General features: G+C 44.8%; 1 protein-coding gene across 1 annotated transcript in view; it reads left to right on the forward strand.

Moving 5' to 3' along the window:
- zfhx4 (zinc finger homeobox 4) overlaps positions 1–15,387 on the forward strand; it is an 82,148-nt gene that overhangs the window by 31,592 nt on the left and 35,169 nt on the right. The window contains exon 6 of the mRNA XM_073487911.1: positions 11,258–11,492. Coding sequence (XP_073344012.1) covers positions 11,258–11,492 — 235 coding nt within the window. The remainder of the gene's footprint in view (positions 1–11,257; positions 11,493–15,387) is intronic.

The following is a 15,387-nucleotide window of genomic DNA, read 5'->3' on the forward strand; positions in this document are numbered from 1 at the left end:
CACTCTCTTTGTTTTGTCTCTGACTCTCTCTTTCTCTCATTCTCTCTCTCTTTCTATCTCTCCCCTGGGGAGCCGCAGATAGGCCATCTCATTACCCATGATCCTCTTGGCAACACCATGGCCGGGAAATGAGGGGTGGGGAGAATTAAACGAGGGGTGATGGGAGGAGGGAGGGATGGAAGGAAAAGAGGAAGAAGAGGAAAGGGGACTGGATTTGTAGATGCATGACTCTCCCCTTCTCTCATTTTCATCATGTGTTTTGTATTTTTTGTATTTGTATCTTTTGCTTATTTCCATCAACTAAGGGACATTCCCCCCCCCCCCCTCACTTTTTTATTCTCCTCCATCTCCCTCAGATGGAGATGGCTGTGCTTATGCATCTGTGATATTAAGTCTACCGCTGTGCCTTGGCTATTAGCAAGGGTCAACCCTGCCCACTCTCATTTGAAAATCAAATGGCCCTATATATATGCAGGCCAAATTATTGGACTGTCATTTGGACTTGTGTGATGGGGAAATGGACAGGAGATTGACTCTCATAGATTTGCATAAAAAGCCATTGTGCTGGTCCCCGGAATAGAAAAGAGACTGGATCTATTTCAAATGCATGGCACCATTTATGACACACACACACAGAGGCACACATAAATGCGTATATGCACACATACAGTAGGTATGGCATTACATACATTAGGTATGGCATTACATACATTCATAGTTACACACCCACACACAATTGTAGTCTTAGATATCAAGTTACCATTTTCCACTTGAGCCTGTGACCGCCTGTTCCAGACTCAGGCTCTTGATCACTGCGTCCTTGTCTCACTCTCACAGACAGACTTAAAGAGTTGCTATTCTCTTCAAAAAGGAATGTTCGCAGACACTTCACACTAGATGCTACTTGACTGCAAAATATAGATTTTCATGTTCTGTCATGGAGACGGATGATGCAGCCTGCTGCCGAGAGTTCAGTGCTGTAAACCTGAACAGACGAGTGAATTCACTTCGGTGTTCTTGCCAGAGAGGTTGTCTCTCTGCCTGTCTGTCTGTCTTTCTCTCTCTTCATTTTTCAACAAAGTTGTTCGTTTGCTCTCTCTCTTTCCCTCTGTCTCTGTCTCTGTCTCTGTCTCTCTCTCTCCTCTCTCTCTCTCTCTCTCTCTCTCTCTCTCTGCGAGGCAACGAGACGCCGGTTAGTAGATTATTCAAATCGTCTCCTCTTTCACCTGCGTGGAGATTACAATGGAAATCTTTCAGAGGTCTGGGGGTGGTGAAGTGGGGGACGAAGGGTGGCGGCTAATTAAAGCATAAAAGCAGGTGTGTGTGTGTGTGTGTGTTTGTGTGTGTACGCTGTCGCTTTGTGTGTTTGACAGAAAGGTCTGAATGGACGGACTTCCCCACCCTCCCCCCTTCTTCCTATTAATCCTCATAGATATTAATAAGAGTTTCGCCCATTCTCCCTCCTTGCCTTAACCAGATGGTCACCAAAGCATTAGTGTGTGTGTGGGTGTGTGTGTGTGTGTGCATGTGTGCAATGTCCAGCTTTGGTCCAGCTCCTGATTGACACTTATATGTAATGTTTAATTACCCTAGCCAGCTTCCCCCCTCCCGATCTCTCTACTTCTCGACACTCCAGTGAATTAGTTGAGGCCTGCAGATTCTGGTGGTAGATGCCTTATTTTCCTTCCTTTAGCAAGGTGTGTTTTCTGTAAGACAAAGAAACAGACCGTGTAAGTTTTTCATATTAATAGCCAGATGTGATCCTCTTCATAATCATCCCCACTCGTCTCTGAGCTGTGGGTCATTTGGGCCGGGCCAGGGCCAAGCCATTTGTCCCTGTGCAGGGGACTGTGAAGCAGATCGGGGCTGACAGGTATGGGAAAGATAGCAGAAAGGGGGGTGTTTATGGGGGGGGGGTCAGTGTCTTCCAGACCACCAGAAGGAAGGGAACATCGCTAGGATGCAGGAACAAAGGAGCTAGCAGGAGTTTGTCTTTTTTTTGTCTTTTTTTCCCCGAGGCTCATCTGAACCCTCCTCCAACACCCACCCAAACATACACTTCCCTCCTCCTCCTTCCGTCCTTACGCCCCCTACTCACACACTGTCTTCCTCTTCCTCCCTTTTTTTTTCTATCCGTAGCTCCTCCCTGTCCTTTTTTTTTCTCTCTTGGGTCCCGCTCATCCTGTTGGGACAAAGATAACAAGACTGTTCAGAAAAAAACAAAAAAGCAATAATCAAAGAGGGCACATGATCTTAGATATGATCTCCCGGGGCACGTTGCCTTCACTTTTGATACCTTGATTTGATCAGAGCCGCTTCAGACAGATCACATGGCAGCGAGATCAGATAAATATTTTTGTGTAAGTTCATTAGAGTGACTTTTGAAATCGCCTGACATTAAAGCCCATGCCTAATTTGTATGAAAGTTGCACTCAAAACCTCTGTCTCTTAAAAATTGCATGTGTCAATTAGGGACAAGTAGTTCTATCCTTGAAATAGCTTTAGAATGGTATTTAGATAGCGCAGTCCCACTTTCTCCCTCTCATGAAGCTATCAGGATATTGATATGGACAAAGTTGAACTGAAATACTCCTCAACGCCCTTCCAAATCAATAATCAATCGATTGGAGGTAATTGTGCCTCCCTTGGAACGGTCCCAAGTCTCTCTCTCTCTCTTGCTTTCTCTCTCCTTCTCACACTCTCTCTGTCATTATCAGCATGTGGCCCAGTATTCGGCATTTCAGCATTCCAGCTGTAATTGATTTTAACCATTAGGTGCTCAGTGAATAGATAAGTAGTGGGAGATATTCGATTATACGGTGAAAGAGGGAGACGGGGATGAAAAGAGAGAGAGAGAGAAGGAGGGAGGGAGAAGGATTGAGGGATGTTGTCGTGGAGCTTGAGAAAGAGGAACTGACCTGTCCTGCTGTCTATCCGTCTCTGCCACCGGTCTTCCATCCTTGCAGCAGCACAATACCGCTGACCTCCTGTGAGTTCAAGCAGCTTAGTTTCTGCGAGGTAATCCCTAATGCTTTGAAATAGACCTGATAGAAAGCCCACTTACTTGTTCGGGATTAATGTGGGTTGGGTGGGTGGGTGGGGGGGGGTCGGTGGTCCTGAGTTTTCAGCACATTTAGTTAAATTAACCCATTGGAATTATCAACATTAATTGTGGACTTTACTTGCATGCGCATGACGAGCGGTCTTAGTCTTTAAAAGCATGTTGCACTTTATTGGCAGACAGATGGGAGACCTGCATTAAACATCCGCCTATAACATAGGCCGCCATGCATTAATACGCGGCCCTTCTCTATTGTTTATGTTTAGATTTACTATGCTGGTGGCCAGAGTGCTATTATTCCTTTCAGTGGTTGCCCATCCCCTACAGAGGCCATTTTGATTCTGAGTGCAGCTGAGGGTGGTATTGTTTTCCTACTGTTTTCTGAAGATATAAGTCTGATTCTTTTTTTTTTTTACTCTGTCCTTTCTGCTCTTTTTCCTCGTTCTGGCAGGAGTGTAGGTTAGGACTAGGGGTAGGGGCGGATGGGGGGTGGTGGTGGGGGAACAAAGGCAAACATTTGAGTAATCTTCAAAGAGCCCATTGGTATGTTGAGTGGACGCTGGTATGCGGACTGCGGCTGAGGCTTTTTCAGGGGAAAACAATATCCTTCCTTTAGACGGCAGAGGCCTGGGCAAACACTACCAGCCAGGCGACTCTGCCCAGTGCTGCCACCGCTATCAGCTTACCCCCCCTCCTCCTCTAAGGAAGAAAATGGTCGGGTCCTCCTCTCTGTTGGCGGAACAGCACAGAGCTCATCATTATGGGTTTATGGAGAGGGGGGGGCAGACAGAACATCCCAGATTGTTGAATGTTTGTCTGAGTTTACGTGATGTGTCAGAAATTGTTGTCTTGTGTATGCGCCGTGATACACACTCACTATTGAAATGTTTGAATTTTAACACAGAAGGGTAAAGCAGATGAAAAGAGAGAGGCGCAGACTGAAATCGGCCGCCTTCTGTAAAGGAAGTAGGGAGGGATCAAGTGTGCCATCTTGTAGGTCAAACGCGAGGCATTTGATTTCCTGTGGCAATATGCAAAACGCCACTGCTGAAGAGGTGCTTTTATTGTGCTCTCCCTGGCAGAGGTACCACTTCAACGTGCACACACACACACACATAGACACACTTCTGCACATCTTGTACACACGACAAGCCACATTGTCACATGTTTTCCTAGGAATAAGGCCTTGTCTTTTGTTCTGTGAAATGGGTTTAGATATGACATGTTGTAGGAAGTGGATTCTACATTATATATAGTATTATGGAGTTTTTAAAGTTAGATATAGATTAAGTAGGTCATGTGTTTAGTGATTTGTCTATCAGAAAAAGAAGCATAATAGCTCATTTTATTAAATACAGCTCTTTAAAGAAAGAAGCAGACTGTCTGCCATTTTGTGACAGTTTCAGAATGAACTCCCTTTGTCCAGTAATCACTAGCCATTTTCTCACGAGGATCCACCCCAAGGATAATTTCTCCCATTTCTCTGTCATTAGCAGGGGCCTGGTATTAGGCTTGTGTTTTGTTCCCTGTACCTTTTGTTTTGTGCTAAGTGAAACCATGCGACAGGGTAGGGGCTAACTGGAAAACAATACTCCCCTTCACAGGCTCAGGAATGTGTAATTAGTGATTTGAACCCGACTACGCTCGTCTAGATTCTTCCCCTATCATTCTCTCTCCCTCTCCGTCTCTTGTTCTTTTGTTCTCTCTGTCATAGATTCTCACTCTCTTCGCCTCTCAATCTATCGGTTAGTTTCTCTCACTGTATGTTTCTGTCATTCCTTTTGTCTAACTCTCTCTAATAGACATTTTTCAGCGAGTCTCCATTATGAGCAGAGTGAAGAAAAACAAACTTGGCAAAAATCCCTGCTCCTCTCGGCACCAAAATTATTTTCCCTTCTCTTCCCTTTCAGTTTTAGTTAAATATAACAACATCAGTGTAGTACAAACCTCTTTGATGGTACCAGCCAATAAGATGAAGCCCTAGATTTTCAACCCCTTTAGTTTTTGTTTTTCTCCTCGTCTTTCATAGATCCTGTCAATTAGGTCTTGCCTTGATTTCCCAAAAGCATCCTTGCATGTTGGGAAAAATGGAAAAAGATGAACTCTCCCCAAAAGCATGTTAGTATTTCTGCTATATCCCTCCCCTTGCACAGCATTGGAAAAAGAAAATCCCACAAGCATGTTAGCATTTCGATGATCTCGATCTCAGCATTTTATGATCTCTGTCCCATTGTGAGTCGATGGAAAAGATAATCTCAGTTGCAATATGGTTTAGGGAAATGGGGAGGTCTGGTCAGTCTCACCTGGCGGCGATGGAGACAAGCGGGGGCTTTTAGACCCTAATGGGCTAAGGTCAGGATGGCTAATAGGGAGTAAGTGGCTGAGCCATGCTGTCTAAATCTAATGCTAATGTAAATACTGATCCATTTTCATGGGGGGGCGGAGGTGAGCTGGCTTTCAAGATATCTAACACACATGCACCGATGAGTAAGAGAGATTTGTCTTGGTCTCTCTGTCTCCTAGAGTCTTTTATTCCCACTGCTGGGTCAGTATGATGTGAAATATGTGGCGACCGTGTGAAGGGACTTGAAAAAAGTCATTTCCTACACATTCATCGACTGAGACCAGAAGAAATGGATCATGTTGTAAATCAGGCGATTGTTTTTTGCCTTGTTTCTTCTCTCTGGTATGCATAACTTATGTGCGTGTGTTTGTGTGCGTGTGTGTGTGTGTGTGTGTGTGTGTGTGTCTGGGCCAAAGGGAGAGTAAGAGATAGAGAGTCAGAAAGGATTTTTCCAAGAGAGGGGCCAGAGGTCATGAAGCTGTGAACTTCTGATTGACCTCTGCCCCATACGTCAGACACACTTACGTCACTGCTACAAGTGTGTGTGTGTGTGTGTGTGTGTGTGTGTCAGACTGTCCATGTGTGGGAGTCAGAAAAATGGAAGGCAGGACTATTAACTGAACTTAAGAGTTACATTTATATTCCAGACTCTCATGAAGCCCTGTCACTATTGCTTTTTCCTGCTGACAAATAGCAAAGAGGAATAAAGGAAGAACAAGAAGAAGGACAGAAGGATAGAACACGCTGAAGGAAGAGAGAGGCAGCACAGAAGTGGAGGAGAACGACACAAAGCTAGTATAAAAGACTCATTGTGATAATTCATTTATTTGGCTTGCTGGCCATGATGCGATGGTTGCTTATTATTGTTGGGTGACCTAAGCTAAGCTCGCTCACAGGCCCTGCACCTCGTTGACAGGCCCCAGAGCTGTGATCATATGCGACTGCCAGCAGGCAAAGCTGAGAGAAACAGGAGATTTGGGGCAATTTAGCTGTAGGAAATATTTTTCTTTGCATTTATGAAAGTGAGAGCCTTGTTAGTAAAGAAAGGAAAGACGACCATCAGGAAAGGAAAGACGGTCTGGTGAGCTGGGGGGATTTTTTCGGAGATTTTTTTGTATCTTCGGCATCTTTAGATCACACACAGTGGCCTTGTATGAGTGTGAGAGAGGGAGACAAGCAGGAGATGTGCATTGTGTGTGTATATGTCAGCAGTTTTTGTATGTGGCTTCTATTTGCATATTTGTTTTTGTGCGTGTGCAGCACTGAATCTGTCTCGCTATACACTATATTTGCTGCTCTCTTTATCTATGGAGGCAAGGTGGCACATACCTGGGCCCTCAGCATCTCTTTTCAGCCGTGCAGACTGCCAGCGAATCCATTGGCAGTGATCTTACGTTACATCTATGTCTTGGGGGCTGAACGGCGGTTAGCACTAACATGTGTTAGGGAGGTGGTAGCACTGATGGAATTCTACACTTGGCAGCCTTCCAGGCAGCGCTGGTATGTGTTTAAAATACTTTCAAGGAACAAAACACGCTTTTGTTATTTGCTGGGCCAAGTGGGGCTGTTTTTGTCTCCGATGGCCCCCGGGGGCCCAGGGGATAGCACCGGAAGCTGGTGACGTTCCAAAAAGAAGGTATACCCAACAACAAGGTCCCTGCTTCCCCTAAAAAAAAAAAAAAAAACACTGATGAAAGGAGATAAAGAGGTCTTCATTTTCACAATGTGTGAGATGCGCATTTGCATGCGTGCACACGCTCTCAGCGGACAGGAAAAGGAAGACAGAATGTACGTGCTAATTCTTTACGTATAAAACGTGTACACACACGCTGTAACATACACTCACACTGGTTATTAAGACATAGCTGCGCAGTGGAGGGTTCTTATTTTCAGTATGTGTTCATTAGCTGCCTGGTTCTACACTTAATGACAGGAAATGTCATGTTTGTACTGAATACCCTAATTTTTCGTTTGGTTTATAGAGGAAAACACAACTCGGCTGCTTTGGGCGGCTTTCAAAATATTTTTGTCATGTTACCAGCGCGCACGCACAATCACAGGCAAAGGGGGGAAAAAAATGAATGCATTGAATTATAGACAGACACCAAAACACACTTGTGAGGTGAAATCAAGAAAAGTGGAGTCAAAATTACTGATGCATAAAAACCACACACACATATATACAGTAATAAGGAAAGAACATGAAGCGTTGAAATTATACACACACACACACACACAGACACACACACACACTTTCACGTACATGCACAGAGAGATAAAAGAAGTTGTGAGGAGATGTCTTTTGCCTTGGCTTATTAAGAATTCAGTTAATGAGGCAGCTTTGTCACCACAGATAGAACAAATGAATATGAGATAGCAGCACTGCTATCATCCTCACAAACCCAGGCAGCGAGCGGAGCGGAGGGGAGGCGTGTGCGCTTGTGTTTGTGTGTGTGAGAAAGGTGTTTTGTAAACATCTCATTCTGCATAATGAATGCAGTCCTCTGTCATCCTTACCCACACACATACACATACGCAGACACACACACACACACACACACACACACGGCAGCAGCGGCAAACCACTACACAAGGGAGCTTCCCTTACCTGTCAAATTGACTCTCCTCCCCTCTCCTCATACAAGTCCCAGTGTGTGTGTGTCATCGACGGGGCTGACAATGTTGTGTTTTTGACAGGTAAACAGGAAGTCCCGAGTGTCGTAATTTGCATTCTGTGTGTATGGGGGAGTGTATGTGCACCTCCTCCACCACCCGGAGACGTCTGTGCCATGTTTAGGTCCACCCAGGGAGCGCTGTTTAGCTGTTTAGCTGATTTTGATTGGCCCACCGGGAGTGTTCGCTTATTTGGTTGTTTGCCAAACACTAATCCCCAACAATTAACCACCAGGCACTTTGGAGAGGTGCCATATTGACAGGGATGGGCCTTTTTGCCATTCTTCACACACGACACACGCACATAGACACTCGTATGACACAAATATAGTGCAGCACACACACAAATCAGCTGCGACATAAATTACATACACATTTCAAGCAGACACACACGGGCGCAAACCCAGGAGCAGGAACAGTGTGTTTGTGTGTTTGAATATGCATTACACAGCCCACGCCTGGCAGGAGTCAAAGTGCTCCTTTAAAAGTTCATAAATCATGGATGTTCTGGCCTGTGATCACCAGACCGCCTGCATTTCAGGCCTGCAGAGTGCCAGAGAGCGACAGACAGCCCTCTAGTTTAGGTCTTAAACAAACCCTCTGGAATGTGCTGATGGGGAGAGAATTAATATTAGGCCTAAACCTATCTGGCAGCCTGGTTCAACCCCCAAGTATATCATCCAACTCCTCTCAGCCCAAGCCTCATATCCTAAAAACAAATATAAGTTAGGACACTGAAGGATGTGAAGCACGTTGGACCCGTTGCTGATTTATATGAAAATTTGAATTTCAAACCAGTGCAATTACCTTAATAGCCATGGCATTAGGAGCCACTGGAAACTATCAAGGATGATTCCAATAAAACCCACTCTCTCCTGATAAGACACTCAACTATCACGCTTGTCTTTCCCTGCTACATTTTCAATGAGCTTTTTCTTTGTTTCTTATGAAATATTGAAGGTTGTCACCAAAGGAAAAAAAAGGACATTCAATTTTAAGTAGCCCCTACTTGTCATACAATGTTCATGAAATTAAAGTATATTGTAGTGGAGTCCTGATGATTGAGTTGAGAAAGAACAAAAACCATGCAGCATCCTTGTATCAAGTAGATAACATAATGAGGGCTTTTGTGTTTGGTGTGTTTCATGGATATGAAGGCCCTTATGACGTGCTGGGTCCCTCTCACAGGCTATATGTGTTCCCATCCAGAGTGTTCTGGCTCCACCCTTAACAGTTGGAGGTGTCCTAAAAAACAGAAGGCAGTTAGAAAAGTTTATATTTTTCAATGAAAAGATAATGAACTCACACCTACTTGTGTGCGCACGTTTGCATGCTGTGCGCATGTGATAAATGTGCCTGTGCATCCATGAGCACATGTGTGTGTGGTTTCCATGGCAAGGCTCAGCGGCCCAGTTCTCCTTCGAGGGAGGGAGGGGGAGAAAAAAGAAAAGAAGCAAAGAAAGAGAGAGAGAGAAGGAGCGAGGGAGGCCTCTTTTCACAGAGAAACAAAGATAGCTGTAATTAATGGCCCTGAGCTCTGGACTAGGGGAGCTTTCTTCTGACAACTCCGACTTAATTAAAACTTAAGACTTCTGAAAGGGCCTCTGACTGTGAGGGGACGTCCCACCGTCTCGTGAGAAAAACCTCGTAAGATTTCCTACAAAAGAAAGAAAGAGGGAGAGACAGAGAGAAAAGATGTGTTAGCGGCTGTAGCTATGTTGCTAATCCCTGTTTGTCAAAGGAGGAAGAGGGGAGGGGGGGGGGGGGTTAGAACTCACACACCTGCAGCTAACTGTGCACCCTACACCCCCACTCCACCCACCACACACGCAAACTCCTCCCACACATGCATTTTTCTCCCTTCTTCTTGCTCCATTTAAAATGATGCAACAGCGCTCAGGAGGAAATATCACCTTGCTAACTTTTCATGTGCTTCAAGAACGAAACATCTTCCCATAGGCGCCATGAGAGACAGAGCAGGGTTTACACACACACACACACAGACGCCATTATGTGCATTAATTCATGCGTAGCACCTTGCACCTGTTTCTCACATGACTGTATGAATAAATCCTAACAAAGCATAAACTAACCTTCATGAGCCACCTCTGTGTCTCCGTCTCTTTGCCTTGCTCTCTTTTCCCTCTCTGTGTCGTTCTCTCCCTCCCTCCCCTTCCACCGCAGAGGATCAGATAATAAAAGCTTGGCCTGGTCTTTTGTTTTTGTGCATTGTTCATTAGCCCAGCAGCAACAACAGAGGCACACTTGATATGCTTGGCTTGACTGGGTGTATGGGAGTAGGGCAAGGTGGAATGGGGGGCTGTATGTGTGCATGTGTGTGCGTGTTTGTGCGCATGCACACATCGAGGTAGGGGGTAGCTTTGCATGGCTGCAATGCCATTAAAGAGGCAACTGGAAATTAAGGGCTTGCAACTGACAGCACACGTTGAATGAGAAACCCCTGCAGCTGCTAACAATGAGGAGAGCCGGACAATGTGCGTGTTAAAGACAAAAATAGTGTTCTGAACTCCACCCCTCATGTGACTTTTTGTGTGTTTTTAATCTTTATGTCACTTAAAACATATCCAGTTAATTTGGAACGTGTAGCGTCTGAGCATAGACACAATTTATCAAAAGTCCGCCTGTTACTGTGTTAATAGTTTTCTACCTATTTGAAATCGTTGAACAAAATTGTCCACAATGATTTCCCTCAATTGAAGCTTTTTGTAGCACTACTACGCTACTGTGATACCGCAGCAAAACAAATTAACAGCAGTCTAATACCAAGGATTACATGTGGATTTTTTGCTCCATTAGTTTAAATCACATACGGCGAAGACTGAAGAACATATTGTAGGAAATAATGGGCCAAGTGACTCAGGTGTTACCCTTTGACTTTCTGCTGGCTTGTGTGAAGCCAGGGGAGTGGGGTATCCGGCCATTAGAGCTTTGGAACCAAAGTGGAAATAGAAGAGCAAGCTTTGACAGCCAGAAAGCACAAAAGACTAAGAACATGATTCAGCATCACTTGTTTCATCAAAATTCCCCCAAATATCCGTGTACTATCACAATTCTTGAAAACACTGCTATAATGAAAAGACGGGAAAGAAATGTAGCTGTGAGAGTTATAATGCCAAACACCATATAACATCTGCGCTCTCCTCTCTTCTGTCCCACAGCACTTGCAGAAGCAGGACAGCGCGTACAGCCCGGAGTCGTGCATCTACTACTGCACGCTGTGTGACTACTCCACCAAGGCCCGCCTCAACCTGGTGCAGCACGCCCGCTCAGCTCGCCACCAGCAGAACGAAGGGCTGAGGAAACTCCAGCTGCACCAGCAAGGCCTGGGAGGCGACGAGGACGGACTGAGCCTCCACGAGCTGTTCCAAGTCAAGGAGTGCCCCTCCAGCCAAGGTCTGTGCTTCTTTAACCTGCTTTGTCTGTTTGTATAGGTAGATTATTTTTTTTAGCGCTAATGTGGGGTTGTGTTGGTGTTTCATGAGTCATTTCATTTTTTGTCACATCTTTCTTTTCCTGGTGCTCTACATGTTTTTTTTCGGTTTTGAAAACTTTTAAATGCTGATTCCAGTTGTGGTGGTAAGTTTTCTTCGTTTGAAGTCCGATCCATCTTTCTTTACTCTTTACACTCCTCCCATCTCTTTTCTTGCACCACTCCCTCTTTATTCTGTCAGACCTCTCTCCCTCCTTCCTTTGGCCTTCATATCCAGATCACGTCTCTCGATACAGACCCGTCCATTCCTCCTAATCTCTCCAAAATGAGCATACTGTTCCTATTAGGCTGCCGCGCTTATATCTGCAACACACACACACACACACACACACACATACACACATGTACCCGTGCACCCGTCCCGTGCGCAGGGACATCCCAGGCAGGCAGTCAGCTTATGAAATTTCACCTTGGGAGTATCTCATAGTGAAAAAGCCTGTACACACATACGTTAGTCGTACACACATACGTTACTCACACACACACCCACACACACGTATGCTACAGCTACACAGTCTCTCCCTGGAGTGAGCTTTCATTTCCTTTCTCATGACCAAAGCAATTTGGCTTTCATTTAAGACTCTCCGTCCTGCCAGCAGCTAATAAGTGTAACAGAACTGTAAAACATTCAGAGAGACAAAAAAAAAAAAAAAAAAAAAAAAAAGATTAATCGTTTTTCTTTGAGTGGGGGTTGGATGGTTGGTGAGGGGTTGCAGGGTGTAAGGGGAGGGGGCTGTGCTGTAATTTAAACCAGAAGACCAAGAGTCAGGGTCCATTATTTAGTCATCCCTATGTTAATGCTGCCGGGAGAAAATGAGCGCTTAACTTGTTTTTGCTTTGCTTGACCTGAAGGAGCGGGTGGGATTGGGTTGGGTGGGGAGGGGGTAACACATTTTAAATAGCATTCCAGCATAGCATTAGCGCATACACATACATCCATTTATGTGTGTGAGTGTGTCAGCGCGTATGTGTGCGTATTTCAACATGAATCTGTGCTCCCCAAAGTGTCCTGTTTATACTGTACATGTACTCCCAAAACAGATGGGGGCCCAGCGCTTGGAAACATATGTGAATCCCAACACACACACACACACACACACACACACACACACATACACGAACAGGAGAAGAGCTCCCAACCCTGAAATGGAGACTGTTGCCGGTGTACGTTTGGTTTTAATTACACATGGATCAAAGTTTCGGTGAGATTTGGGGTGCATGCTTAGATAAATCATTACCTTACATTTTAACATAGCCCCCTCCTCTCACTCTCTTTCTTTCTCCTGCTCTCTTTTTGTATCTCTCTCTCTCCTTTTTTGTCCTGCTTATTCCATCTCCCACTCTCCTGCCCCTGTCCGCTTTTTCATCCAGAACACAAGCCCGGCTTCGAGCCTTTTTTTTTTTTTCTCCCTCTCTCTTTCTCTCTCTCCTTTTTACATCTCAAACCAGTTGAGCGCAACCAGGTTTTAAACCTGTCAAAAGCAATATTCACCCGCTGCACCTATTTCAAATGTTCCACTCTTAAAACACACCATATTTGTTGCTCGGCCCTCGTTTTATACCTTGGCTTTGATGCCACATGGTGAATTTCCATGAGGAAGCTAGCACAAAGCTTAAGCGGACACTGGCAGCGTCCAAAATGCTAAGCCACTTTTTTGGATGCCCTCCTCTTGCCCACTCCATATAATTTTTTAGTGAACAACAGTATTCTTTCACAAGGTACATGGTAAATGTTTCAAAGGTATTTCCTTGCAGGCCGTACACATTTGGCAGGTGTAGGCAGTGAGAGCGAGATCAAACGCTGAAAGTTAATGCAAAGGATCAGGGTTGTGTTCTTGTTCTGTAGTTCTGCAGTCAAATCGAACTTTTTTTTTTTCTTTACAGTATATTTTTAGCTGAGCCCTTTGTGTTTTAAATTGCACAATAACACATGCGGATATTACATGCTACAGTAGCTTATATTATAAGGAAGAAATGGTGTTTTATAACTGCTTTAGCCTCCTATAGTGATAGATGACGTGAATGTTTTCACTGATGGAAAAGACTCTACAGTAGGCAACATTTCCAGCCAGTGTTCAGTTTAAGGACCCTCTGTTTGTGTGTGTACGTGCATGTGTATGCGTATGCTGTTAGTTTTCTGGGGCTACAACTCCTGACTCGAGCACTTTCTGTTCATTAGAGACTGGTATGAAAAAGATTAATTTAAGTGCTGACCGGTATCTTTCTCTTAAAGCCTGGGACCTGGCACTGAGCCAGATAATTATAGGCCCATTTGGGAATAAGAGTTCTAATGCTCTGGACTTTATGTACATGTGAATGGCTTTCATTAAACAATTTTGATGCTGATTTTATGACCTAATTAAGGATACAGTGCTGCAGAGACGCGCCGCAAGGATATAGGTGTTTTGAACAAAGACAGGAGTGTACAGGCAACACGTCTGCTGGCCTGCATTGTGTGTATGTCAATGCATGTGTTTGCGGGTGCATGTTTATTTGAGAACCATTCACTCTTTGTTATCCTTTTGAGTCTGTAATTCCCCAAACCTGGGCCCAATCATCTCATCCTTTACACTAGGTAAACACCATTGTGAAGTGTGAGTGTGTACAGTATGTGTGCGCTTATCTGCCCCCGCTGACTATACAGCAGAAACTTTTTGCCATGATCTTTCAGCGGCGTCCTTCAGAGACAAAAAGCCCACTGTGCCCACATTGCTGAGATAAATCGTCCCTCTCTGTGTACAATTAGAAGTGTTAAAGAAAATTGAGTTTATAAAAAAATGCCAGTTTGCATCAGAAGAGCAAGCATAAATGAATTGGCTCTCAACATGGAGGACTCGGAGGCCATTTTGCTTTGAGGGTCGTCCAAAAGTTGTTAGAGAAATTAGATTTTTTTTGTGCCCTTCTCCACTCTATAATGAAGTTACGCCCTGAATAGAGCTGTTTAGCAAAATGCAAGCAGAATAAGAAAAATATGACAGATTGCGAGTCATGGGTATTCCATCATTGATTTTATAATTTGAACAATTTGTTTAGCTGGATTTTTGGAGACATTAACAGTCTCTGAAGTTCAGTTGTTACAGTGATTTTCTCCCCCTTCTGACTGTTCCTCTGTTGCCGCCTCTGTCTCAACCATTTGACCATTTGTTTAGCCATAAAGAACACTGTGAGGAGGTTTGTGTACGTGTGCATGAGTGTGTTTTCCATGTGTGTATCCTCGCCCATTAGCCCAGTGCTCCATCATGTGTAAAGCTCCTCATAAGCCAGACCAAGCAGAAACACTAGGGCCTTTTCTGCATACTTTACTTTCTGTCATTTTTCCTCCCCCTTTCGTTCCCTCTGTCCCTCACAAAAAGGAAAGGGAGATGGGATCTTATGGAGGTAATTATTTCTGAGAGCCTGGTCTGTCATCCATCCCTCCACCACCCCACCACCCACACATCTCCATCCCTCTATGCCCCCCCCCCCCCGCCCCCCCCCCCCCCCCCCCCCCCCCCCCCGCCCCCCGCCCCACCGCCACCACCCAACATGCATTAAAGAGGGAGGGAGAGGACCCTCTTTGTCTGAGTCCCCCTTTTAAACAAAAGACCTCTTCTGACTTAGAGAGACCAACAACACTTTTATCGTGTGGGTGTATGTGTGTGTATATGTGCGCATGTGTGTGTGTTTCCAGAGGCTTTTGTTTTCTCTGAGTGATAAGGCTCTGGGACATTTTCTGTTCTAGTCAAATTAGCGTAGCTGTGCTAACCATTTACGTCGCAGCTGTAGGCTAAAAACTGAGACTAATGGACACTTATTATC

The sequence above is a fragment of the Pagrus major genome, chromosome 19 (assembly GCF_040436345.1).
Source record: "Pagrus major chromosome 19, Pma_NU_1.0".
NCBI classification, from domain to species: domain Eukaryota; kingdom Metazoa; phylum Chordata; class Actinopteri; order Spariformes; family Sparidae; genus Pagrus; species Pagrus major.